The sequence below is a fragment of the Nannospalax galili genome, unplaced genomic scaffold (genome assembly GCF_000622305.1).
Source record: "Nannospalax galili isolate Female #2095 unplaced genomic scaffold, S.galili_v1.0 scaffold429, whole genome shotgun sequence".
NCBI lineage: Eukaryota > Metazoa > Chordata > Mammalia > Rodentia > Spalacidae > Nannospalax > Nannospalax galili.
In genome coordinates this window covers 1450631-1477436 of record NW_008360330.1, presented here as the reverse complement: position 1 = coordinate 1477436, position 26806 = coordinate 1450631, and the positions used below count along the sequence as shown (strand labels likewise).

At 41.3% G+C, this 26806-nt stretch overlaps 1 protein-coding gene across 2 annotated transcripts in view; it reads right to left on the bottom strand.

The window, feature by feature from the left end:
* Positions 1 to 26806, bottom strand: part of Tnn (tenascin N) — a 77942-nt gene that overhangs the window by 12900 nt on the left and 38236 nt on the right. Inside the window, exons 8-18 of one of the 2 annotated variants that reach the window (XM_008826104.3) lie at positions 26047 to 26310; positions 24855 to 25118; positions 22499 to 22762; positions 21703 to 21966; positions 19527 to 19790; positions 17448 to 17711; positions 15470 to 15733; positions 11470 to 11733; positions 7987 to 8117; positions 6423 to 6555; positions 5853 to 6004 (exon numbers count right to left, since the gene is read on the bottom strand). In XM_008826104.3, coding sequence (XP_008824326.1) covers positions 5853 to 6004; positions 6423 to 6555; positions 7987 to 8117; positions 11470 to 11733; positions 15470 to 15733; positions 17448 to 17711; positions 19527 to 19790; positions 21703 to 21966; positions 22499 to 22762; positions 24855 to 25118; positions 26047 to 26310 — 2528 coding nt within the window. The remainder of the gene's footprint in view (positions 1 to 5852; positions 6005 to 6422; positions 6556 to 7986; positions 8118 to 11469; positions 11734 to 15469; positions 15734 to 17447; positions 17712 to 19526; positions 19791 to 21702; positions 21967 to 22498; positions 22763 to 24854; positions 25119 to 26046; positions 26311 to 26806) is intronic. The other variant, XM_029560203.1, reaches the window with a different exon arrangement.

Genomic DNA, 26806 nt, shown 5'->3' with positions numbered 1-26806 from the left:
ACTTGGTAGACTATACAGTCCCACTGCTGACACCCCAACCCCATTCAAGGTACAGTTTTGACTGTTTACTCAGCTCTTCTTACAAAAGGAAAATTCTAAAAGGGGAGAAGTTTTGTAAGTATAGCATAAGTACGTTAAGGGATACTGTGTGAGTTGAGGTTGGTTTGTTTTCCTTTCTGTTTGGCTATACTGGGGATCAAACCCAGAACCTTGTACATGGTAAGCAAGTGTTCTACCATTCCAGTAGAACATTCCCTAGCCCACTGTGAGTTCTTTCTGAGGTATCCTGGTAAAGTAAGGTTCCACATAACCAGTTGAAAGGGTTAGGGCTCAGAGAGAGAGAGAGAGAGAGAGAGAGAGAGAGAGGGAGAGAGAGAGAAAACTATGCTAGATGTCTAAGGTGGGCAAGTGTCGGGGGGAAATGCTAGATTACCAAGTCCCATTTCACTTTCCTTTACCCAAGCATAGAGGAATAGTTCTTTTTTTTTTTTTTTTTTTTTTTTTTTTTTAGCCTTCTTTGCAGTCAAATAGAAGCTATGTGACTATTTCTAGACAGAAGGCGAGAGCGGGTGGAATTCTCCACGCTGTCTTCCATGCCAATGCACCATGATGAAAACCACATACTGAAATGGCCCAGCCACGAGATGGAAGCAGCCTGAATCCCTGAGTCACCACTCAGAAGTGGCTGCCAAACCTACAGGAGACAGTGCACACATGGCAAAACAGCCCATGTATCAGAGCATTGGAATTTGAGAGTGGGGCATTACTTCAGAGTAACCCATCTGTCCTAATGAAAAGAGCGAGCCACTGAGTCAAAGGGAAAATGAAGACACAGAGAAAGATATTGCCGTGTAGGAAGAAAGTCAGAACTAAGGAAAAAGTGGCATGGGATTAAACCTTGAAGATCTCTAATATGTAGCAACCACACGGGGAAGGATGATTTCATTAAGTAGAAAAGTTGCAACTAGAAATATAGAAAGAAAACTAGAACAGCATGCTATCAAAAAAGCCACACAGGGAAATAATGGTCAATAGTGCTCAAGACTGATGAGAACTGAAGGAATGTGGGATTCAAACTGACCCTAGAATTTAATGGCATGACATCACCAGCTACTTCAACAAGGTCTGTGTCAGAGGGAGAGAGGAAGCCAGACCACAGTGGGCTGAGGAGTGAGTAGGGAATGAGAAAATGGAGACCAAGCTGATTCTATTTCACAAGGATGGACTGATTTATAAAAATCTCTATTCAGAAAAGGAAGGGCAGTTCCTCTTAGAGAAAAATCAGATTCTTTTATAGGAAATAAACCTAAAAAGTGCTTAAGCCAGAATACACCTGTATATACCACTGGAAATGGTAATGCATATAATTCCATTTGACCTTAAAAGCCAAGCTAAAAGCCATCCAAGCAAACTCAGTTATGATTATCATTTACCAAAGGCTAAAATTGCAACTCTCTATTTTCCCTGTAGTCATCTAAATGAAGAAGTGCTAACAGAAAAGTTTGTGATCTTAAACTTGGTAAGGTTAAGCCCTATAGTGTGTTCTTTACATTTTTCTCTAGAAAGAGTAACAGAGGGAAGACCCTGTTACTCTGCTGAAGCTCCACACGGGAACTCACCTTTAACTTCCTCTGAAGCACCAATCCAGGTTTGGCCAGGGAGGTACTGAACTAAGGGAACCATGGAAAGGGAAAGTTCCAGGCTCCAAGTTAACCATAGTCACTTCCTGTGAGTCAGTCATTTTGGTTTCTGACCTCAGCCAACTCATTTTAAAACAGCGATACAAGTGGGAAAGAGAAGTCTGCCTCACAGAGTTTCTGGGAAGGCTAAATGAGGTGGTACACGGCCTATAAAAAATGTCCTGTAAATGTGAAAGAGCTGCCAAGCAGGATTTAAGGATTGCAGCAAGCAGTTACACACAGTGGTAACACTTGCTCTCTTCCCCTTTCTCTGTTGCCCATTTGTTAGTCTCCCCATTCCTTTCTCGGCTTCTTTCATTCTTCTTCATTCATTTCTTCAGTTATATAACAAGCATTTATTGAGCATTTACTGAGTGTTGTCTCTGGACCAAATACTATGATGCCATTTCACAGATGGTAAAGTCGAAAAAAGTAGCCATATTCATGCAACTATTTGGTGGTTCAAAGAAGGATAACATACTATCTCATCTTTCAGTCAAAATGATTGAAAATATCAGCTTTGATATTCAAAATATCAGAGTCTATTTCCCCATTTGCATTTCTGAAGACTTAGAGGATTTGTTTATTTCCCAGTGAAGAGCCTGTGTCCTGTATCTTGGAATGTAGAACAACGGAATCCTAGGGTGGCTGTGGTACCAAGTCTTACGACTATGGCCATTCATTTTGTCAAATAACATTCCCACTACAAGGCTGGGATTGAATCCAAGTCTGTCCTTCTAAGGACAGATACACAGATACATAACCAAGGTCTCTATCACCAATCAATAAGAGTGTTTGTTTTTTGTTTTTTGTTTCAAACAATCCCCACTGCACCCATGAAAGCCAACTCAAATTCTTCACTCTAAAAACAGCTCCACACTTACTAGCTGTATCATCGGCCAAGTTAGCTAACTTTAACAAGCTTCTCTTTGCTTCTTCTTCCACCTCTGCTTCCTTCTCCTCCTCCTCCTTTTCTCTCAAATATACAGTCTCATGAAGCCCAGGCTGGTCTCAAACTCAACATAACAAAGTGACCTTGAATTTCTAATCCTCCTGCCTCTACCTCCCATGTACTAGCTTTACAGTCATGTACCACCAAAACTGGTTTTCCGTGGTACTAGGGATCAAAGCCAGGGTTTCATGCATGCTAGACAAGCAGTCTACCAGCTTAACTATAACCCCAAGCTTCACTTTTCTAAATTATCAGATCAGGTTATTACTAGTCTCTCTGTCTATGAGATTAAATGGAAGCTTCAGCAAGGTCATTAATCACAGAAAATCACAGAGTATGGCAAGATAGATAACAAGAAGGTGTTATTCTATCTCAATAAATTTTACTTTGTATTTTATTATATCAGATTTAAATGAACTGATCTACACAGATATTTTCTACATCTTGATGGGGCAACTTTGATTGAAGCTCTGAGTCTAGTCTATTCTGAGATTAAAACTTTCTATAATGAACTACTTAAGAATGACAAAAGCAAATTAGTCTCAAGAGGGGAAAAATAATCTATGTCTGGTCTTACAATTCAACACTTTCGTTGTGCAGAAGTTACTCACTGTCTTGAATGACTAAATCAGGAGGAAAAAATTAAAATTGCATTTAAATGCCTGTGGAAAGAGCCTCTAAGGCAGCCCTTAAGACTTCCAAGATGGAACGGGAAGACGGAAATATTTGAGACATTGAAGGTTCCCTGACGTTATTTCCAGCCTTCTCCAGGCTGCCTTGGTTGCCTCAGGGCAAAGTTCTTCTGCCTGGTCATCAAATTAGGTTCCTGCTGCCTAAGACAGACAATAACTTCCTTAAAAGGATTTTAAAAGCTCAAAAGAAGCAATGGGTCATCCTTCAGTGACAAAAGACTCCTAAACCCAAAAAAGCATAGAAACATCAGTAAACTGTGAAGTGGACTTTCCAGGGCTCTACGTCTTTTCTGAACATGTACTTTGGAGGAAGAGTCCTGTGGAGTCTTGCTTCATATATTACCTCCAGGAGGTAAGAGCAGAAAACAAGACATGGTGTAGGGTGGGGACTGGTGCTGGTACCATACTGAGTAGGTTCAGTATTGCTAGAACTGATTGTGTTGGAGTCAGGCTCATTTGCATGTACAGATAAAGAAGGCAAGTTCCTTGAATGCAGAGATTCATCTGGTTTGTTCACTCCTGGATCTTCAGTATATAAAACAGTGTCTGACACATAGTGGGCACTCAACAAATATTTGTACAATAAATCGTTTTGCAAGTAGAGAGATACATCTCTCTCTAAAAGCTGCCTTAGATAAATGTAAGCTTGGCTTTCAAAAGAGCCACACTGGACAGTACAAATATCCTGTCAATGGTCAATTACAGGCACAATGGCAGGAAATTGGGCTGCAAGCCTGAGGGAACCTGATTCTTAGAGTTATAAGTGGTACTGATGAAAAGCAGCAGGTATATAGCCTAATGAGTCTACTCAGGTAGAAGACAGCCCATGTTACATTCTGTTCTGTTATTTTACAAAACAGGCAAGAATTTCTGCCATCCAATCCAATCGCTGCCTTTCAACTACACTTTGCCACTATGCAGATAATAAGTTTTCGTCACTGCCACTCATCAGGGTATCATTTTACATGTAGCTGTTCAAGTGTTTGGCTTCCCAGACCGTTGAGCAAATGTACAGTTTGAGCACCAGGAAAACATGCTTTCTCTTTCTTTCCCACAATGTGTAGCCATGTATAGCAGGTAAGAGCCTCTATCAGTTCAGGCTAAGTTGGGAAGAAAGAATGATCAGCCTACAACCTTCAAAGGCAGCTCATCATATAACTAGATCAAGTAATCAATGAAAGAAGAGGTTGTGTAGTTAAAGCAGATGATAGCCCAAGAAACTAAACCTCCCCACAGAAGGGGACTGATGAGAACATGGCCCAAGCTTCCTCTTTTTAATTTTTTTTTTCTTTTTTGTTGTTGTTGGTGGTGGTGGTATTTTGAGACAGGGTCTCACCATGTAGCCCTGACTGGCCTGGAACTTGCTATATAGATGTGAATGTCCTGGAACTTGCTATATAGACAAGGCTGACCTTGAACACACAGAGATTCCTCTGTCTCTGCCTCCTGTATAGCCTTCCTCTTTCAAATCAAAGCCCTATAAAGCCTTGGAGAACCTGAACTAGAGAGTCCAATTCAGAAGACTGATCCCCTAAAGCCGCTGGGCATTTCCAACTTGGATGGCCTGAGACAACCCACTGGGAAGACCTACGAGGTTTGGGAAGACCTACAAAGCTGGAGTCCTGAACTCTGGCCCCAGCAACGTTATTACCATGTGCAATAGAGCCAAGGGTCTTTACTCCTATGAGCTTCACTTTCCCTATTTTTTAATTGGTTTTGTGTGTGTGTGTATTTCATACAGATCATTGGCTGAATCTAGTCAGCCTATCTAGAGTCCCTTGTTTTAGGAAGATCAGCTCTTCTTCATCTAGCAGCAATCAGTTGTCAACATTCCATCAGATAAGATTGGGGTCTGCTGTTCATTTTTCCAGTTCTGTGCTGGGTTACTGTCTACCTGAGTTTGCATGGGACTTGAGTGTGCCGATACCTTTGCCATAGAATCTCTATTTGTAGAAAGAAAGAAAGAAAGAAAGAAAGAAAGAAAGAAAGAAAGAAAGAGAGAAAAAAAAAGAATAATAACCCTCTCACACTAAAGCTATCATGTATCATGTGAAGGTCATTTTTTTTTGACAGGGTCTCCCTAGTCCCAGCCTGCCTGGAAGTCATTATGTGAACCAGGCTGGCCTGGATCTCACAGAGATCTGTCTGCCTCTGCCTCCCATGGGCTGGGATTAAAGGCCTGCGCCACCACACCTGGTGAGGGTCATGTTTTTTAAAGTTCTCTAAAAAGGGTAGAATATAGGTAATATATGCGTCCTAGGCATTATTAGATGATGATGATAAGCCCATGGGCCTACATAATCATCAACGCTGGTTTAACCAGGTCTGTTCTGTGACAGCTGTTAAGTACTAAGCTCTTGTTCTTACAATAGCATGGACTCTCAAAACAACTGCAAACCATCAAAGCACCTCTCCCCTTCAACATAGAAGAACTAGAACCCCCATATCCTTCATGGGGCAGCTGTGACCAGCTCCCTAGGCCAGGAGAGAAGGCACTGCATGGGGCTCTGGGGTCTCTGTAGTACTCACAATCCAGCCGCCTCCATCCGTGTCCATGTCACAGTACACCTGCATGGGCCGGCTGGCATCACCATTCAGGTAGATGGTGTAGAGGCCACTGGCAGCATTGCTGTTCTGCTGAACCTGACTGCAGTCCGAGGGGTGTGGAAAACGGGCATCCACTGTGAGCCAAGCAGAAGGACGGTGTTGTTAGAAGGGCAAGAAAGAAGGGGAATGGGGCAATGCAGCCTTTCTTCTTTACAACTCAATTTATTTTGTTTAGAATTTATTTCATAATCCCCTACACTATTTGCTTTTCCAATTCTTCACTCACATCTTGGTTTTCTCACTCACTCTGCTCCCATCAAACTCTACAAATGCACTTTAAGGTCAAATTCATGTCACTGCTTCATTCAACTCTCCCACACTATAACACTCCATTTTGCTCCCCTCTTTAGTCTCTTCGCTATGGGATGGATTTCTTTTGAGCTCATCACACCATGTTCATTTCTCCATAAGTCTTTATTCACGTGCTCTCCCTGGCCTCTCTAAAGCCTACCCTCTGTTCACTGTCATTTAAAGGGGCAGATTCCCTGTTACCTGTAGAAAGGGTGGTGGACACACTCCTGCTCCGGCGATCGCCCTTAAAGGCAACCAAGGAAACAGGGTAGGTAACACCTTGTTCCAGGTCTTGCAACTCAAACCTCTGTTGTCCTCTATGGAGCTGCACTTCCTACCAAACAAAGGAGACAGTAGATAGTCAACAGTCAGTGATTCGGTAGACAATGATTCCATTTATCTTCCCCCAGCACCCTGGGCATCAACAGTATTTGTTGGCATCACATCAGAAGCTCTCCAAGTGTGAGGATGCAGCCCAGAATCCCAGTGGGTCTCAGGCACTTCTCTGGAGGGCCATGCCATCAAAAGTCAGCACTGCTAGGAGTGGCAGCTGAGAGCCAAGGACATGTATGCCACTGAAGAAGCACCAGCCAGGTTTCCTAGGAACTTGTGCCTTCAGACACATACTGAGACACTGACTATGACCACTGCTAGCAACAGTAGGCTGGCAATGTCAGGCTACGAAGATGTTTAAAAAGGAGGTAAAATTACCATCGATATCTGAAATGGTTGGAATTTCAATAAATCCTTTGGAACCTGCTTTACTTCCTCTATAAACACTGGACTAACTCTCCTAGCAGGACTGTCAGATACATTCACTGCAATCATAAATCAAAGTACCCTTCCATCTTTCCTTCCTCCTTTCTTTTCTTCTTTACCAGGAAAAGACAATGACGATTTTCTGTTGGGCAAGTTTTGAGAATCTTCTGGCCTTCAGAGATTCAAGGGGGAAGATAACCTTTCAAATAAGGGTTAATCAATTCATCCAATGAATATTCATTGGCAACCAGGAGTGGTGGCACAAACTTCTAATCTCAGATACTTTGAAGAACAATTCAGGAGAATTTCAAATTTAAAGTCAGCCTCAATGATTTAGTGAGACCATGTCTCTAGATAAAAAGTTAAAAACAGGGATGTGGTTCAGTGGTAGAGCACTTGCCTAATATTTTAGTACAAGGCCCTGAAAACTCAGGGCCCTGGAATCCTCACCATTGACAAAATAAAAAATATATATATAAAAAATAATAAAGTATTAACACCAACCACATGCTGAGTGCTTTAGGTATAAAAACAAACAAAATAGACAGAAATTCTCAGTCCTCATGGAACTTAAATTTATTAGGGAGGCCCAACAATTTTTAAGAAAAAAAGAAAGAAAGAAAAAGAAACACCAGAGTAGAGGGTATGGCTCAGTGACGGAGAACTTGCTTAGAATGCACAAGCCTTGGGTTTAAGACCTCAGCACTACAAAATAACCAATAAATAAATGAATGATAAAATGGGGCACATGAATAACCAGCTAAAGTGTAGTGGTCAGCTCAGGGAAGGCCCAGAGGTGAGGCCTTATAATGAGAGCACAGCTGTTCACAAATAACTGTCCTTAGCACTGTCCCATGCACATAGCCGATGACAGATCAGCAGAGGTCACCTAATTACTTAGCAGTTTGCCATGTAGCCACAAGACAAGCTGGCTTGTCCAAGTCAGTTGTTCTACAAGGAGGCTGTGAAGACAAGGCACCAAGAGAAAGACTAGAACTTCCCATACCTTCACTGTGCCATTTGGAAACTGGTAGGTCAAAACGTAGCCATCAATTTGAGCAGAAGGAGGCATCCAGGTCAATACCCCACTAGAATGTGTCACACCAAATGGACGAAGGTTTTTAGGAGGGTCAATTTCTGTAAATAAGAAGTCAGATAATTATTTTTACTAAAATATGCATAATTTTCAAATGATCAATTTTTATTTTCTTTCTATATATCTTCCCATCTTCCCATTTCTCTTCCTCCCTTCAAGGAACTATTCTTCTTGACCTTTTTTCTTTCCCTCAAAAGTACAGAGGTCAAGAGGATTTAGGAATACAATATGGAGTGGATTCCAGAGAGAGGGAATCTGGGCCTCATTTCCCCAGTAAGTGGTGGATATGCACAGTCTTGTTTGCCACGTGGGTTCTCCATGGCAGCAAAGCTCCCTAAGTGATGTGGAAAGACAAGAGCCAATGATAGAGAGGCCTGCACATAAAACTCAGTGTTAACTCAGCAAACACCTGGAGAAGTAATGAAAAGCTTGATAGGGTTTCAATGCCAAGCACTGAGAAACTCCCAAAGATGTATGTACATACTAAGCCTAATGGGGGCTTATGGTGGAAATTAAGTTAGTATAAAAAAATATAAAACATTTCTTAAACATCTTAGTGTGTGGCCTTCAAAGCATACCCAGAAGAGAAAGAGACAATGTTTATATGAAAAGAGAAAGACGCTGGGAATGGTGGCTCACACCTGTAATCTCAGCACTCAAGAGCTTTAGGCAGGAGAATTGCAATGAGTTTGAGGCCAGTAGCCAGTCTGGGCTACAAAGTGAAACCCTGTCTCAAAATGAATGAAAGAAGGGCTGGAGAAATGGCTCAGCAGTTAAGAGCACTGGATGCTTTTGCAGGAGGACCTGGGTTCCATTTCCAGCACCTACATGGTGGCTCACAACTGTAACTCCAACCAGTAAGTCCAATTCCAGAGGATCCAATGTCCTCTTCTGGCCTCTATGGGCACTGCACACATGAGGTGTACATACATACAAGCTGGCAAAATACTCATACACATAAAAAATATATATATTTTTTTTAAAAAGGAGAGAATGGAGGGGGGCAGGTGGCTGGAGGAGCAGAGAAAGAGCCCAGCTTTTCTGGTATGTGTTTCCCCTCAAGTACCAGAGAACATGCATAGGTATCTGAGCATGTGCCACAGACCAGAGAAACCAAGCTCAGCAAAAATACTAATCACCACCATAACCTGTTAGAATATTCATATTTTTAAGCAAATAGGATATGAATGGAAATTTCCATTTTGAAGAAATATCATAGAGGGCAATTTTAATTTAGAACTTCCCAAAAAGACATCTCCAGGCTATTTTCTACCCAGTAGCATTTCAGCTGAGAACTGAATTGCAGTATTTTAATAGAAATCAGATAGCTGTTGTTTTGAATTAGGTTGTTTTGACAAATTTTGAGTTTCTGTAATATCAGCTTGGTTTGATTTTTCTAAAGCATAACATCTGGCATGTATCTTATTCTATCAAGCACACAGAAAGACTGAATCTCCTTTCAGAATCAAATCAAAACTGTAACTATTTGGATATTTTAAGATAAACCACTAGTCCCTGGCCATGGACTTGAGATGTCTGACTTGGTCACTTCCACATGGCTATGAAGTAAGGAGATGATAACGCCATCTTTAAACTCTTTAAGATTGGAGAAAGTAGGGCCAGTGAGCTAGCTCAGCTTGCCACCAAGTCTCACAACCTGAGTTTGATCCCTGAACCCACATGATGGAAGGAGTGAACTGACTCCTGAAAGTTGTCCTCTGACCTCAACGTGTCTGCTGTGACATGCTCCCACACCCCTACCCCACCCTACACATTAAATGGATTTAATTTTTAATTGAAGAAGGTAAAGCAAAGAGAAGATAAAGAAAGAAGATGAGAGGAGCAAAGGAGAGAGGAAGAAAGAAATGGAATACATGGGGAAGGAAGACACTGATCACCGGCTGCCTCTGGAGCACTCCACAGGATTCTAGGGAGACTGGGATAGGGAAAAGGGTGTTTTGGGTTGGTTTTTGTTTGGGTTTACACATCTTTTTTGTGAGAAACATTTTACAATATGTGCTTATGTGCAATATGTGTTTTTGTCAATTTGACATGAATTGACTCATCTGGAAAGAGAGAACCTCAACTGAGGAATTTCCTCCATCAGACTGGCCTCTGGGCATATCTGTGGGGCATTTTCTTGATTGCTAATTGCTGTAGGAAGGCTCAGTCCACTGTGGGCGGTGACATTCCCAGGTGAATTGCCTGGGCCATATAAGAAGAATAGCTGAGCAAGCCAGGGGAAGCAAGCCAGTAAGTAGTGTTCCTCCATGGTCTCTGCTTCAGTTCCTGCCTCTAGGTTCCTACTTCGAGTTCTTGCCCTGACTTCTTACGTGATGGATTGTGACCTGGGAGTTGTAAGATGAAATACACTCTTTCTTCCCAAGTTGTGTTTGGTCTGTGTTTTACCTCAACAACAAAAAGCAAACTAGGATGTTATTAGAACATATTAATTTCAGAATTTAAAATGCTAGCTAATTTCAACCAATAAAACATAACAAGGAATTTAAGGCATCTCTAATTTCAGTGGCCCAGTTCATACAACTGACCATAGAGGGGATAAACAAACAGATCTTGTCCAGAATGCCTGAGGGGACCCAAAGACCTCCAGGTCCCACTGAACCCAGGTTCCACAATGCTCAGCTGAGACCAGAGGCTCCATCACACACAGGCAATCAGGCCCCTTTGATCATCAACAAGGGATGACATGGAGGAAGGTGCTCTATCACACTTCCATCCCCATCCTGGAAGATGGAAGCAAGAAGCTCCTGCTTCTTTCTCCCAACTAGAACTGAGACCCATCCATTTTCTATATGAAGCAAGGGCAAACAGCCTGGCAGCCAGACAGACCTGAGGGAGACCATCTTTTGCACAACCATCACACCATGTGTGCTCTACTCTCAATCTCACGTGAACTTTCCAAATACTACCTCAAAAGGGTTAATATGGGACTGGAGAGAAGGCTTCCTCGGTGAAGCACTTGCCAAACAAGCATAAGAATTTGAGTTCAGATTCCCACCACCCACATTAAAAAGTCAGGTATGGCAGCACAGGTGTGTAATACAGCTCTGAGGAAGCAGAGATGGACAGGTCCCTTGAGTTTACTGGCCAGACAGCCTAGCCAGATCAATGAGAGATCATCTCAGAAAATGAGGTGAAGAGTAACTGAGAAAGATACCCCATGTTAACCTCTGACTTGTACATGCACATGTACACAGGTGCACTCCTGTACATACACCTGTATATGCACAGGAACGCGTAAACACATACATCATACGCAGACACACAGTAAATTGGGGACCACTTTGAAAAACATTCTCCCCTCCTGGTTACAGAGGAAGACTCATTCTTGATAAGGGTGAAGGGTGTCTATGAACTGGTCCCTCACAGTACCTGTTAGGGCCTTAGTGTTGGCCTTCTTGCTCTCCCGGGCCCCCTTTCGGGCCCACACCTGGATGGTATATTCCATGCCTGGCTTCAGGCCAGTCAGAACAGTGCTGCTCTGATCCTTCGCCACTGGAATCTCTTTAGTCTCTCCATCCGCAGAGGTGTAGCGTACCATATACTTATCAATGTTGGCTCGCACTGGGTCCCAGGAGATGGTGGCGGTATTCTCTGTCACCCGGTTGGTCACCAAGTTTTTGGGGCTGTCAATTTCTTTAAAAATTAGGAGAGGCTGACTTTAAAACCATGGAAGGGCATCTCACCAACCCCTCCCCAAGAATTCTCCATTCAAGAGAGCAAATAATGGCATAGTTATTACTAATATAATTATTATTAATAATGGTATAATTCCCATTAATACAGGAATGGATGTGGTGGTTCACTCCTATAACCCTAACACTTGGGAGGCTGAAATAAGAGGATCACCGGTTCAAAGCTAGCCAGGGCTGCACAGTGAGACCGTGGCTCAAAAAAAAAGTTAAAAGAAAGAAGGAAAATATGGGTAAGAAGCCCTTACTTTCCATTTTCCAGGGAAATAAGAGCCTGGATATTAAAATGGGAAGGAATCAGATCTCCTCTACACTTAACAGTATGACAATCATCTGTCCTTATAATTCTCATCAAAATCACAATTAAAACCTAAGCTAGAGAAGCCACTGAAGCTGCTGCTGGAACAATTTCTTTTATGCATCATATCTACTTGTGTCTCACCAACTGTGAGAGGGAAGTCATCCTCCAGCCTTCCTGACTTAGAAAAGGAGAAGAGAATGGCCCAGAGAAATGAAGACTTGCGTTTCCACTGTTCTCTTGTATTCAAACCAAGCCTGGACTCTCTTTGCCCTGGATTTTGAGTCCTCTTGTCTTCTCAGGGGCTTTCTTCCTTTTGGCAACTCTCTTACAACTCAGTATTTTCTTCTCCACCATTAATTTAAAAAAGCAAGCTCCAGGATCTCCCATCTCTTCCCATCTCTTCCCATTTCTCTACACCTCTCAACCAACAAACCCAAGAGAAGGGTCTGTGCATTTCAGCTTCATCCACCCCACATTTGCTCCTCAACTCCTTCATGTTCCTGCACCACAGCATTAAATCCACTAGTCTAGGTTACTCATAATTTCTGTATGAACAACTTTCTAATGGACACTTGACATCCTCACTTTACTCAGTCTTTGAGTAGCCTTTGGCATAACTAATCCATTCCAACCTTGAAATGCTCTCAGCTCTTGGTTTCCATAACTCCATACTCTTCTGATATTCTTCCTAATTCATTGGCTCTTCTGCCTCTTCCTCAGCCTCTCTCTCTCTCTCTCTCTCTCTCTCTCTCTCTTTCTCTCTTCTTTCTCCTCTCTCCTCTCTTCCTCTCTCTCTATTTCTCACTAGTATGATCTTACCATTCTTACCATGTCTGCGGATTGAAACACTAGCTAGATCCTACTGAGGATCAAGGCTATCAATTCTAAGCCTCGCACTATCCCATAGCCACTACGGTGTCTAGATTGTTTCATGTACTCAATACATATTTGTGGAACTGGAAACCACTCCTTTAACCAATGACTCTCACATGTGTCTCAAACTTAGACAGTCTTGATTTCTTCCCTTGAAGACACAAGTGTGTCTCAGCCTCCATGAATACTCCAATGGTACTACAGCCGTCCATGTTGCACAAACCATAAACAGAGGTCAGACTTGATTGCTTTTTTTTTCCTACTCCATGTCTCACCACTCAACAAGCACTATCCTTTGTACCTCCAAAATATGCCCTCAGACATTCCTTTTCTCTATTCTTATCGCCATCACACTTGTCCAAACCATCACTGTCTCTCACCCAGATTTTTATAGTAACTTCTTTACAATCTTTCCTTTTTTTTTTTCTGGTCTTTTTGAGACAGGGTCTCCCTGTAGCCCCAGCTGTCCTGGAACTTACTATGTACTTTGTCATTTCTTCCATTTATATACCTCACTGTGTCCTGAAGCGTGTTTTTACATGAATACTGCATGCCACTCTTCTAATAGAAATGACATACCGCCTTTAGGCATCATGTGCTCCTGTTTGGCCTGATGCTCCTGCCCCTTCCCACCTCATCTCAGGATACTCCCTCCCTCACCCTTTGTTCCAATGATACACCTCTTTTCAGTTCCTCAGTCATTTCTGTGCCATTCCAGATGGAAATCCTCATGTATACTCATGCCCATGCCAGAAATGGTCAGTTTTCCCTAACATCCACCTACCCTTATTTTATACATACACTATCCAATAGCTCTTCCTTCAAATGATGCAAATATTATACATCTGCACTGTCCAATACAGTAGCCATTAGTCATGTGTGGCTATTGACCATTTGAAATGTGCTTAGTCTGACTGAAGAAATAAGATGTTTTATTTACTTATTTTTAATTAACTAAACTTAAATGTGGTTTTGTTTTAGAGGGCAATTAAACAGGACAGTGCAGCAAAAGTTAAAACTGAACACATGACCATACATCTGAAGGCCTCATTTTCCATCCTCCATAGCAATGAGACTTGGCATTGAGTCTTGGATCTGAGAGTGAAATCTGAGATCTGATATGTGCAATATTCCAGTCATATCCTGCCCTTTCCCATGCCCTTTCCTCTAGCTGAAATACAGATATATAGTTACCATGTAGATGAGGGCAGCTCCCTGAGGGTGACTGAGCAATAATAGACAAGGAGCCTGCATCTCCTGTAACCAGGCAGCTACCATGTCAACCCTAACCCACCAATACGCTGACATTCTATATAGAGGAATAAATTCCATTCTTGCTTAAACAGCTGTCACTCAAGTATATCTGACAATGCATCTCTTCACCCCTATCTAAGAACTATGCCTACCCACTATTCTACACCATGTTCATGCCCTTCATAGAACTTATCATCATTTACAGTTATATATCTTCTTCCTTGTTTATTTTTAGTCTTTCCCACTGGACTTCAAGAGAGCAGAGACCTTATTTGTCTGGATCATCACTCTATCTGTAGGCCTGGCATTTGAAAGATGCTAATGAAAAATTAGCTGCATGTTGAACCCAGGACTCCAGCTAGCCAGGATAACTTTATAACTTTTTAAACTTTGTAATTTTATACCATACAGTTTCTATTAGTCAACTCTACATGAAACAGTTTGCCACGGAACAATTTTTAACCAAATAGTCTTAGGAATATTAGAATGGTTTTACATTAGTTTATATGATTTTCAATAGCTGAGAAACATAACAGTTGAGGACATATACTTTGGAAAAAGTACTGAAGCTACTCAGTACTGGGTCTATTACTGTGCTTTGTTCTTTCGTCAAGTAAATGAAAGTTTGTTTTGTTTTGTTTTGTTTTGTTTACAGCAAACCCTCAGCTGCGGCTTGAACATGTGGCTCCTCCAAAACTCATGATGAAATTTAACCCCACTGAAAGTTTTAAGAGGTAGAATCTTTGCAAGATGATAAGGTCATGAGGGCTTTGCTCTCATGAGTAGACTAATGCCATTTTCACAGAAGTGGGTTAATTAGCTCAGGAGTAGGTTTAAGTTCAGTATCCTCTTGCCTTCTTTTTGTCCTATGCATGCTCACTTGTCTGCCTGCCATGTTATGAACAGGACAAAGGCCCTCACCAGATGTTGGCACCCTTGTCTTAGACTTACCAGACTCCAGATCTATAAACCAAATAAACTTTTGTTCTTTATAATTCACCTAATCTGTGACAGGTACAGTGTTACACCACAGGAAAATGGATTAAGACACCCTCCTAAAACAACCCAGTCTCTGAGGTCATAGACCCCAAAAGCACCAGTGTTATCATTCATAGGCAGCAATAGATGAACCTCCATTTATTAACACAGTTTGCTCATCTCTTTGTCCTGTTTCACATCAATGTATGTAAAGGAGAACAATGTTTGATCTTCCATGGCAGGTTTCACATTCCCAGAGAACAACATTTATTACCTGTGGGGGCGTTGGTTTTGGCTTTCTTGCTCTCCCGGGGCCCCTTCTGGGCCCACACATGGACAGTGTACTCCACACCTGGCCTCAGGCCTGTGAGGACAGTGCTGCTCTTCTCCTTCCTCACTGGGATTTCCCTGGTCTCTCCATCCGCAGAGGTGTAGCGCACCATGTATCTGTCAATATCAGCCTGCACAGGGTCCCAGGAGATAGTAGCTGTATTCTCTGTCACCTGGTTGGTCACCAAGTTTTTGGGACTGTCAATGTCTACAAGAAAAAGTCTAGTTATTATACGCTGTTGGGCCAGCAAGATGGCTCAGTGCTTGCCTCAAACCACTTGTGTGATCCCCAAAACCAATGTGAAGGTGGAAGGAGAAAACCAACACTACAGAATTTTCCTCTGACCTCCACACATGCTCCATGGCATGTGTGCCTACATACACACATCATACACATAATAACAACAACATTAATAACAATAAATATATGGTATTAATAGGCCCAGGGTGCACAGCCATGTTGCTTAGAGTGATACCTTTCCATACTTTGTGGTTTTCTATCTCATACACTCCCATTTGGGGGGGGGGGTGTTCCTGTTGTTTGTTGTTGTTGTTATTTCTGTTTCATGCACCTACATCTTCTCTTATCTCAGAAATACTTGCCTCTTCAAGTAGAAAAACCCAACCAACAAGATTTTGAAAACTTAGGTTATGACTTCTACTGAAGGTTTACTGAAACAAATTTCTTTATTCATTTAGTGAGGTATATCAAGCCTTCATTCTCTATATAAAACATGTTAATGGGCTCAGCAGTTAAGAGCACTGGCTGCTCTTGCAGAAGACCCAGGTTCAATTCCCAGCTAAAAGCCACCCATAACTCCAGTTCCAGGAGACCCGATGCCCTCTTCTGACCTCCTTGGGCACATGTAGACAATAGTGTCATGTATATAAAATAAAAATAATAAATAAATAAATTTTAAAATGTTATAAGCAGTTTTTAGAGTTGAGTTGAAGAAAACCTAGGTTCTGCTTACACAGAGCTAACAAATTTATGTCTACCATCATGACAATAAAGACCTCCCACTTCACACTAGAAGATTCTAAAAGCCAGATCCAAGTGTAAACTGGAGGAAGGGGGTTGCAACCTATTCCTCTCTGTATTTTCAGTGTCCAATAGAGGTCAAAACACATGAAAAGTGCTCGGTATATATTACTAAATAAATCATTAAAAAGTTAAAGCCCTGTTTTAGTATTCTTCTGCCTGTATAGATTCACTGCCATGATGGTTTGATGGCTACATCACTACACCATCATTCAATTCTTCCACAGTAATGAGATATAAATATTAAACATTAGTTACCTTATCCTCAAAGCCCTGGTCAACTTATATTTTGCCATTCTACAGTGAACACTAAACTTTCTCTTGTTTAGGAAACTGTATTTGGGTGTTGCTGCAAATGTATATCCTTTTGCTACTTAGAAGAAACATCCCTATTTTGTAAGTCTCCATGTACACACCTATATAATGTGCATCTCATTCATAAGACTCTTCATTTATGGTGACAGTTTTTTTTATTATTAAAATACAGTTTGGATGTAGTAAGTCACATACATCTACTTGTTATAGCAGATGCAAAATCTATATTCATAAAGACAAATTTTAATAATATTTTATTTTCATTCTCTGGCCTGACTCACAAATAAACCAAAAACAATGCCAACTCCAAAAGATCCATGCATCTGGAGGAGGAATTATACACACAACCAGCCAAAAGAGCTTGGACACTATTTGGAGAATCTGGTCTCTAAAGAAACCAATTAAAGGGAAGTGAAAAATGGTGTGTGAAGCTAATTATGGGAGACTCCTCCTTACTCTAAAAGAATCACCAATATCTATCTATGCCACAAGAGAAAAATAAAACTCAAGTTTCTATAAGCTTAACATGACAGGTGTTATACCTCCAAAACTACTATGTTCATACCTGTGGGAGCTTCAGTGTTGGCTTTCTTGCTCTCCCGGGCCCCCTTCTGGGCCCACACATCAATCTTGTACTCCACACCTGGCCTTAGGCCTGTCAGGACAGTGCTCCTTTGTTCCTTTCCAACAAGGAATTCCCTGGACTCTCCATCAGCAGAGGTGTAGCGCACCACATATCTGTCAATGTCAGCCTTTACTGGATCCCAGGAGACAGTGAGAGTGGTCTCTGTCACCTGGTCAGTCACCAGGTTTTTGGGGCTGTCGATATCTAAAAGGAAATGTACTAATCAATAAACACTTATAATAGACACCAAACAGTGACACCATTATGCTTGGGCTGAGTTCCCCAGTCTTGTGATTTTTCCCATTTTATATGTGTATTTTCAGTTTTCATGCGCAGAGACCTTGTGTTTTCAAAAAGGAAGAAGAAGATAATGGAGTGACTACCAGATCCACAGTTAGAAGAGCTGGGTTCTAGTCCTAGCGCCAAAAGAACAGCCAAAGGGCAAGCACCTTGGGTTATAATCATAGGTCAAGAATCTTATCCCAGCTCTGCCACTGGCCAGCTGTGGACTTGGACAGCTCAGCTACCTCAGAGTATATCTTAATTTCCTCATCTGCAAATGTGGGCCTTAACCTAGTTTATAAGATAGATCAATATTCTATGGGTCTTTCATGAATCAAACACCATCTTCATTAACTATATAATTTACAGAAATAAAATATTTCACTGGATTTAATGATTCTCAACTGCAAAACAGGAACACTATCAATTCAACAAATTCCTCCAAGGAAGAAAGAGAATTCTTACTCATTCCTAATGTATATGTAAAATGGCATAACTACAATAGAATTATACTGGCATGTATAATATACTGAAAAGTATAAAACTGAACAACAGAATGATTGAAAAATTTCACTCCTAGGCATGTATGGTCCTGGAAAAAAAAAAACTAGTACACAAATGCTCATAGCATCATTATTCACAAGAGTGAAAGTGTAGAAACAATGAAAATGTTCACAAATGACAAACAGGTAGTGGAATCTATCCATGCAATGAAATATTCTTCAGCACCAAAATTAGGAATGAATATATGTTAAAACATGAATGAACCTGGAAAATACTACGTTTTATGAAAGAAGACATAAAAAACACATTGTATATGAATCAATGTATAAGAAATGTCCAGAACAGAGAAATCTATAGACAGACAGCACTCATTACTTAGAGCTAAAGAGAGTGAGTACAGGAAGTGACTAGTAATGCATATAAGGTACCTCTTGCTGATGAAAAGTCTCTGAAATAGTGGTAATAGTTGTACAATTCTGTAAATATACTAATCCCATGAACTGTACTCTTTAAAAGAGTGAATTTTAGCCAGGCATGGTGGTGCACGCCTTTAATCCCAGCACTCGGGAGGCAGAGGCAGGTGAACCTCTGTGAGTTCAAGGCCAGCCTGGTCTACACAGTGAGTTCCAGGACAGCTGGGGCTACAGGGAGACCCTGTCTCAAAAAAACCAAAAAAAAAAAAAAGAGTGAATTTTATAATATGCAAATACGCCTTGGAAAGGCAGTTCTTGACAAAAAGGAAAGAGATAGAAAAGCCTTAGAACGATCAACTGTTCTTGCAGTCCTATGATGACAGGATCCTTGGAGTAGAACACATAGCACTCAAAAGAGGATTTACTCACTATGAAAGCAATATCCTCTCTTTGTCCCAAAAAGATCACAGAAAAAGCCATTTCATTCAAGTTCTTAGCTCATAAATTCTAACAAACACACTTTCTTTTCAAAAGGATCATTTTGAGATTGACCACAAAGGAAATATACATATCAATAAACAGTAGGTAGAAACACCAACCAACACCAAACTTCACGAAACAAAACAGAAAGATGAATATGAGGTCCTTATTTTGAGATAATGTTAAATGGCATGGAGAGTTGATGTGTGTGGTCTGACAAAGTCTCCCATCCTGGTCATCTACATGTCATTGATTGCCTCTAAGGTCAAAGAAGGAACAGCAAGTTCACTCTTAGGCTTACCATGGAATACGTTACAGCCCCAAACTATGACCTCCATACCTGTAGGGGCCTTGGTGTTGACCTTCCTGCTATCCTGGGCCCCCTTCTGGGCCCACACATCAACTTTGTACTCCACACCTGGCCTCAGGCCTGTGAGGACAGTGCTGCTCTTCTCCTTGGACACAGGAACCTCCCTGGTCACTCCATCGGCAGAGGTGTAGCGCACCATGTATCTATCGATGTCCGCCTCCACTGGATCCCAGGAGACACTGAGAGTGGTCTCTGTCACGTGGTCAGTCACCAGGTTCTTGGGGCCATCGATATCTAAAAGGAAAAGGATTGGTCAATAAACACTAGAAATAGGCACCAAAAAAATGGGTCCACTGTGCTTGGATTGAGCTTTCTGTTGTTAAAGTTTTCCTATCTCCTATCCTGGCTATCAGGTATTTCATAAATAGAGGCCTTGTCTCCCCAGCTGAACTCTTAGGTCCTCAAGGAGGCAGCGCAGGACAGTGGATTAAGCACCACATCTAGAAGGAAAGGGTTCCACCTAATGGCTAAGCTGAGGGACAGGAAACACCTCAGGTTCCAGTCAGCAGCCCCCAAATCTTATCCAAGCTCTGCCATCAGCTAGCTGTGGCCTCAGGCAACTCAGTTACCTGACTGCATCTCATCTTCCTCATCTGTAAATGTGGTCCTAGATTAATAAATTATAAGATAACTCAGTATTACATGAATATTTTTGAAATCAAACCTATGAATCGTCAGCTATGTGATTTGTAGAAACTATGTACTTGTGCATTGGAAGATTCTCAGTTGTGAAATGGAGACATTGATTCCTGCTCTACTAATTCAACAAACACTTCTAAGGACAAAATACATTCACAAATACAAAATACATTCAAAATAATCCTCATTCATTACTAGAGCGCATATAAAATACCATTTTCAAGTTAAAATTGCCGAATAATCCAGCAATTCCACTCTTTAGTGTACACCTAACATAAGTGATGACACGCATGAAAAACTTGTACACAGGAAGGTGGGAGTACAGTTCAGTACAGAGCACTGGCATTGTTATTTCCTGATGCATTAAATATTTTAGACAGTATTGCCATTAACACACACACACACACACACACACACACACACACACATACACACAGTATACACAAATGCCCCAATATCATTATTCACAATAGAGTTTAAAAGTGGAAACAACCCAAATGTCCCACAACTAATAAACTGGTAAGAAAATGTTTCTACATGTACAATGAAATACTAATTTGCATACTGATACGTGTTACCACATGAATGAACCTGGAAAATACCATGCTTAATGACAGATGTCTCATCAAAGACCATAAAGAATAAGAATCCACATGTAAGAAATGTCCAGAACAGAGAAATGACTCTGTAGAGAGGTAGTCATTAGTACCTAGAGCTGGAGGAGTGGGGTTGGAGAGTGGCTGGCAATGTATTTAAGATCAGTTCTTTTTGGTGATGAGAATTATCTGAAATAAACTACGGTAATAGTTACAGAGCTTCATGAATATACTAAATCCACTGAATTGTACATTTTTAAGAATGAGTTTTAACTTGTAAATATCTCTTAATAGGGCTGTTCTTAACAAATGAGGAAACAGATGAAAAGACAAAATTATCAACTGTTACTGTATAGAATTACAATACAATCTTCAGAATGGATAAAGTATTCAAAAGAGGATTCATTCACTAAGAAAGTAATAGCCTCTCCTTGTTCCAAAGTGATCATAGCAAAAGCCATTTCCCTGAAGTACTTAGCTCACAGACCCTAACATTTATCCTTCTTTATATTTCTTCAATTTTAAGAGAAATATTTTGAGATTAACTACAAAGGCAATACGCAGTCGAAAGAACACTGGGTAGGTATGACCAGTCAATCACCACTGATCCTTTTATTTTCATGTACAAGATCAAACCCAGGGCTCTGTGCATGCTATGTAAGCACTCTATTACTGAGTTACTTCTCCAACCCACCATTAATGTCTGTGAGGCCAAAGCATGAGGATGAAAATGAGGTCCTTATTAGGAGATAATGTGTTAAAGGTACTGCAGGATAAGGTGAGAAATTTGACAGCACTCTACCATCTGGTCCTCCACAAATCACCAATTTCTGCCAATATCAGAGGAGGAAACCCAAACATGACCTCCAATAGGTATAGGATGATAGTTGTTCAGGAACAGTGACCCTTACCTGTTGGGGCTTTGGTGCTGGCCTTCCTGCTCTCCCGTGACCCCTTCTGGGCCCACACTTCAACCTGGTAATCCACACCTGGTCTCATGCCCGTCAGGATGGTGCTCCTCTCCTCCTTCCCAACAAGAAATTCCCTGGACTCTCCATCGGCAGAGGTGTAGCGCACCACATACCTGTCAATGTCAGCCTGCACAGGATCCCAGGAGACAGTGGCAGTGGTCTCTGTCACCTGTTCAGTCACCAGGTTTTTGGGGCTATCAATGTCTACAAAGGAAAGTGTGGTCAATAAACATTAGTAAGTTGAGTGTGGTGTCTCAAGTCTCAGTACTAAGATGGCTGTTATTATGTATAATTATAACCACAAAATATCAAAATGGAATACATTGTATTTAAAAGAGGACCTATTCATTAACAAAACAATAAGCCTTCCTGTTGAAAAGAAATTCCAGCAAAAGACATTTCCCTGTACTTAGCTGATGGATCCCAAAGCATACGGCTTCTTTATGTTGCTTCCTTTTCAAGATGAAATAATTTAATGATTGACAATGAGGGAAATACACAATTAGAGGAACAGTGTGCAAATGTGAGCAATCGTTGTAAGACTAAAATATGAGGCACCTATTTCAGAATTAAGTGTAAAGGGCATAGAGGGATGGTATGGGTGGCATGACCAAAGCCTACCATCCTGGTCTTCTACACATCACTGATTGCCTCCAAGGGCAGAGAAGGAACAGCAACTGTCCTCCCTACGGTTTACCATGAAATATGTTACCTCTCCAAACTATGACTTCCATACCTGTGGGAGCCTTGGTGTTGGCCTTCCTACTATCCTGGGCCCCCTTCTGGGCCCACACATCAACTTTGTACTCCACACCTGGCCTCAGGCCTGTGAGGACAGTGTTGCTCTTCTCCTTAGACACAGGAACCTCCCTGGTCACTCCATCAGCAGAGGTGTAGCGCACCATGTATCTATCGATGTCAGCCTCCACTGGGTCCCAGGAGACACTAAGGGTGGTCTCTGTCACCTGGTCAGTCACCAGGTTCTTGGGGCCATCAATATCTAAAAGGAAAAGTGCTGATCAATAAACACTAGAAACAGGCATTAAGAATGGGTCCACTGTGTTTGAACTGAATTTCCTGTTCTCAAAGTTTTCCTATCGCTTGTACTGACTTTCAGGTGTTTCATAAACAGAAACCTTGTCTCCACAGTTGAACCCTTAGGTCCTCAAGGAGGCAGCAAAGGATAGAAGAATAAGCACCATATCCAAAGGGATGGGGTTTCTGATGGGCAGGAAGACCCTAAAGTTCCATTTAGCAGATCAGGTATTTTATCCCAGCTCTACCATTTGCCAGCTGTGACCTTTGGCCACTCAACTTCCTCTCTTCTACGCCTGTGCTTTTTCATCTCTAAAATTTGTAGTTCTATAGACTTTAAATTCTTTCAGGCACTGATAGTCCGTGTGTGCACCTACTTCTGTAAATTAAGTTCTTTTGTGACTTTGACAAGTTGTTTCACTGTATTCTGCATTTGTAAGTGGGGATCTCATTGCTAATGAGATCAATTTGCTGATACTTTATAAACCCAAGAGATTATGCTCCTTCATACCATACAACAGAAGGTACTAAAAATGTGTTTTTCCAAGAAAATAGTATTATTTCTTTGTTCCAAATAATTCATTGCCAAAGCCATTTTCCAAGGTCATTTTCTCAAAGATCATATTTGGGCTATGACCTCAAGAAAATTGGTATCCATATTTCAAACCAAGAGCCCACAGTCAAGGCAGGATAGTTTTAGGATCCTTGGATGATCAACCATGTCTTGTCTATTAAAGAGGTTAGAGAGGCCAGTGTGTGAGGACTTAAAGAATGGAATTATTTCAAAAGACATAAGTATCCCACAGGTGGGATATGAACTTTAAATAATCCGTTTCTCACATAGGGCTTGTTATATATGCTATAGAGCAAGAGATATTAGCAGGGATAATTAACAAATTCTAGGACATTCTGGTTATCACAACATGGTATAGGATGGGAAAACACCAAGAATGTTGCTAAACTTTCTACAATGCACAAGAAAGACCCCAGTAGTAAAGAATTATCCTGCTCAAATGTGAACAGTGCCAAGGCCAGAACCCCTTCCTAAAGCTCAGAGAACCCTGTGAGCTGGTGTCTAACACATGACTAAAATATCTCATTATGAGAGAATGGCTGGTTTCCCTCACACTGAACAAGAGGAGCTTTAGCATTTCAAATAGCCCATTTGGACAGATAAAGGATGTATATGCAGCTCCTATGAGCTAGATGTAGGTTGAGCAAAGGTAGGTATCCCTGGGGTTGTGTCAAGAGCTGTCCTACAGTGGGGTAACTCCAGCAGGGTAGTTTTAAGATCCTTGGCTGACCAGCCTTGAAAGTGTGCTGTGGGCTGTTAGCATGCACATGGCCCACTGCAAATGAAGGATGGACTCTTACATGAGAATAGACATTTTCATTACTAAAAAGAAAAACAAAAACAAACATTTGGGGGACTAGATATCAGCTTATTTTTAGATAACAAAACACTGCAATTATTTCTGCCTAAAACATTCATCTAAAGGGCACAGACAAGAACAAATTCCATTGGAAGGGTTTAAACAGGTGAGGAATTTTTTAAAAGGAAAAGATGTTTGTGGATCACAATCTACAAGTGTGGCTCTCTGAGCCTCATGGTTATTTGTGCTTTCTTCCTATTTATTTCTTACCAAAGCAAACCATTTCGTTTTTAACAACGAATAAGGTATACCGGGCAGAGGAAGAATTGGGGCTTATGAGCGTTAGCATCAATCTTTAAAGATCGAAGTTTGAAGATCATAGCATATATGAGACATGAACTCTAAGACAAAGGGGCTCACAGTTTGTTATGGAGGAATATTACTGCTAGTCAATGATAGCTCCCTGTCCACCAAGGTCAGAGAAGAAAAAAAAAAAAAAAAAAAAAAAACAAACCTAGAAAGATTATAAAATTAGAAAAAAAAAAAGGAAAATGAAACGCACTTTACCCGCGCGGGCAGTGAGGGCTGCATATCAAGAAAAAAAAAAAAAAAAAAAAAAAAAAAAACCAACCTAGACAGATCATAAACTTAGCAAAGACAAAGGGATAATGCATGCTCCTTTACCTGTGGGGGCCTTGGTGTTGGCTTTCCTGCTCTCCTGGGTGCCCTTCTGGGCCCACACATGGACCTTGTACTCCATGCCTGGCCTCAAGCCTGTCAGGATGGTGCTGCTCTTTTCCTTTGACACAGGAACCTCCCTGGTCTCTCCATCAGCAGAAGTGTAGCTTACCACGTACCTGTCAATGTTGGCTTGAACGGGGTCCCAGGAAACAGTCAGTGTGTTCTCTGTTACCTGGTCAGTCACCAAGTTTTTAGGACTGTCAATATCTGAAAGGAAAATGTTTGGAAAAGCCTAAGCTCTAGCAGAGGAAGGCATACCCACTGCCCTATCATCCTACTTTTGATCTTCCAGAACATTCAGCACAAGGCACCCCAAGTCTCTGCTGGATTGAAGGAGAAACCTTTGAGTCTCAATTTCAAAGGAGGAATAATTATAAACAGCATCTTCTCTTGGTTTTCAGCTCCCTAAAATGTGGGAGGAACAATACCTTTGCAGCAGCATTTGGCCCAACAAGACTGCCAATTAAACATCTGCCACAATGTCAGGGTACTTAATTTATCATTTTATAAAGGTCTACTTCACTGGCAAGCACTCTAAAAGTATGATCACAAATATTGCAATAACCAGATATTAATAAATATTACAATAACTATGCATCTCGGCTGAGTCTGCTAAGTGTATTGCTACTATACAATTTCGCTTCTCTCATCTGATGGCCAACTGGTTTCATGAACAGCTCATCCCTGCTCCCTGCCAAGGAAAAACAGCCCACTGAGATTACTTCTACAGCTCACTATCTGTTTTGCTTGTGTGTGTGTGTGTGTGTGTGTGTGTGTGTGTGTGTGTACTTTTGGTAGGGTGTGCATGTGACTGTGAAGGTTCAGGTATGATTCCTCAAGTACCATCCAACTTGTTTTGAGACACAGAGTCTCTCATTGAGACCCGAGGCTCACTGATGAGGCTAGGCTGGCTAGCCAATGAGCCCCAGGGATCTGCCTGTCTGCTCCTCACTGCTGGAATTACAAGTGTGGGTCCTGGGGATCAAATTCAAATCCTGATGCTTGCACTTTAACAACTGAGCTATCTCCCCAGCCAATTGCAATCTCTCATCTCAGGCCACAACCTTTGGTATCATACACACTCAAATTCACTAGTTCAAAATTTAATTCCAACTGGCCAATTCTCTCTGCTTACCTGTGGGAGCCTTGGTGTTGGCTTTCTTGCTCTCTCGATCCCCTTTCTCAGCCCAGACGTAAACTTTGTACTCCACACCTGGACTGAGGCCAGTCAAGACGGTGCTGCTCTGATCCTTCCTCACTGGAACCTGCTTCGTCTCACCATCCACTGAAATGTAGCTCACCACATACCTGTCAATGTCAGCCTCCACTGGGTCCCAGGAGACAGTGAGAGTGTTCTCTGTCACCCGGTCAGTCACTAGGTTTTCTGGGCTGTCAATTTCTTTAAGGAAGATACAAAAGAAGAGGGTAACCTTTATCATTCTCTAGTTCCTAAAAAGCTACAGGTACAGCCAAGATACTGTCAATTAATTTATAGCCAGTTACATGCCAATGATTGAAAGAAGCTAAGGGTTTAATTAAACAAATGGTCAGGTACTCTAAGAATGAGCTACTAGCCAACATATAGATCAATCCTATGAACCTTTTCCACAAATTGCTTTTGGATTAAAAAAAAAAAATTAGCCTTCACAAAGTTTCCCTTTACCATAGGTTTACATAGCGTATGCTTATATTTCCTAACTCCTTGTACCTGAAAGCAATTATATTTTAATAATTCTCTCCAATATATTGCTCTAATATATTCTTGGGGAGAAAAATACTATAGAAGTAGGAGATGTTGGTTCTTTCTATATAAAGCCTTGTGTCTGTGGTCAGGGAACTGAGAGAGTTTTAAATTGATAGCATCTGAGGTCTGGGCTAAAAAATAATCTTAAGAG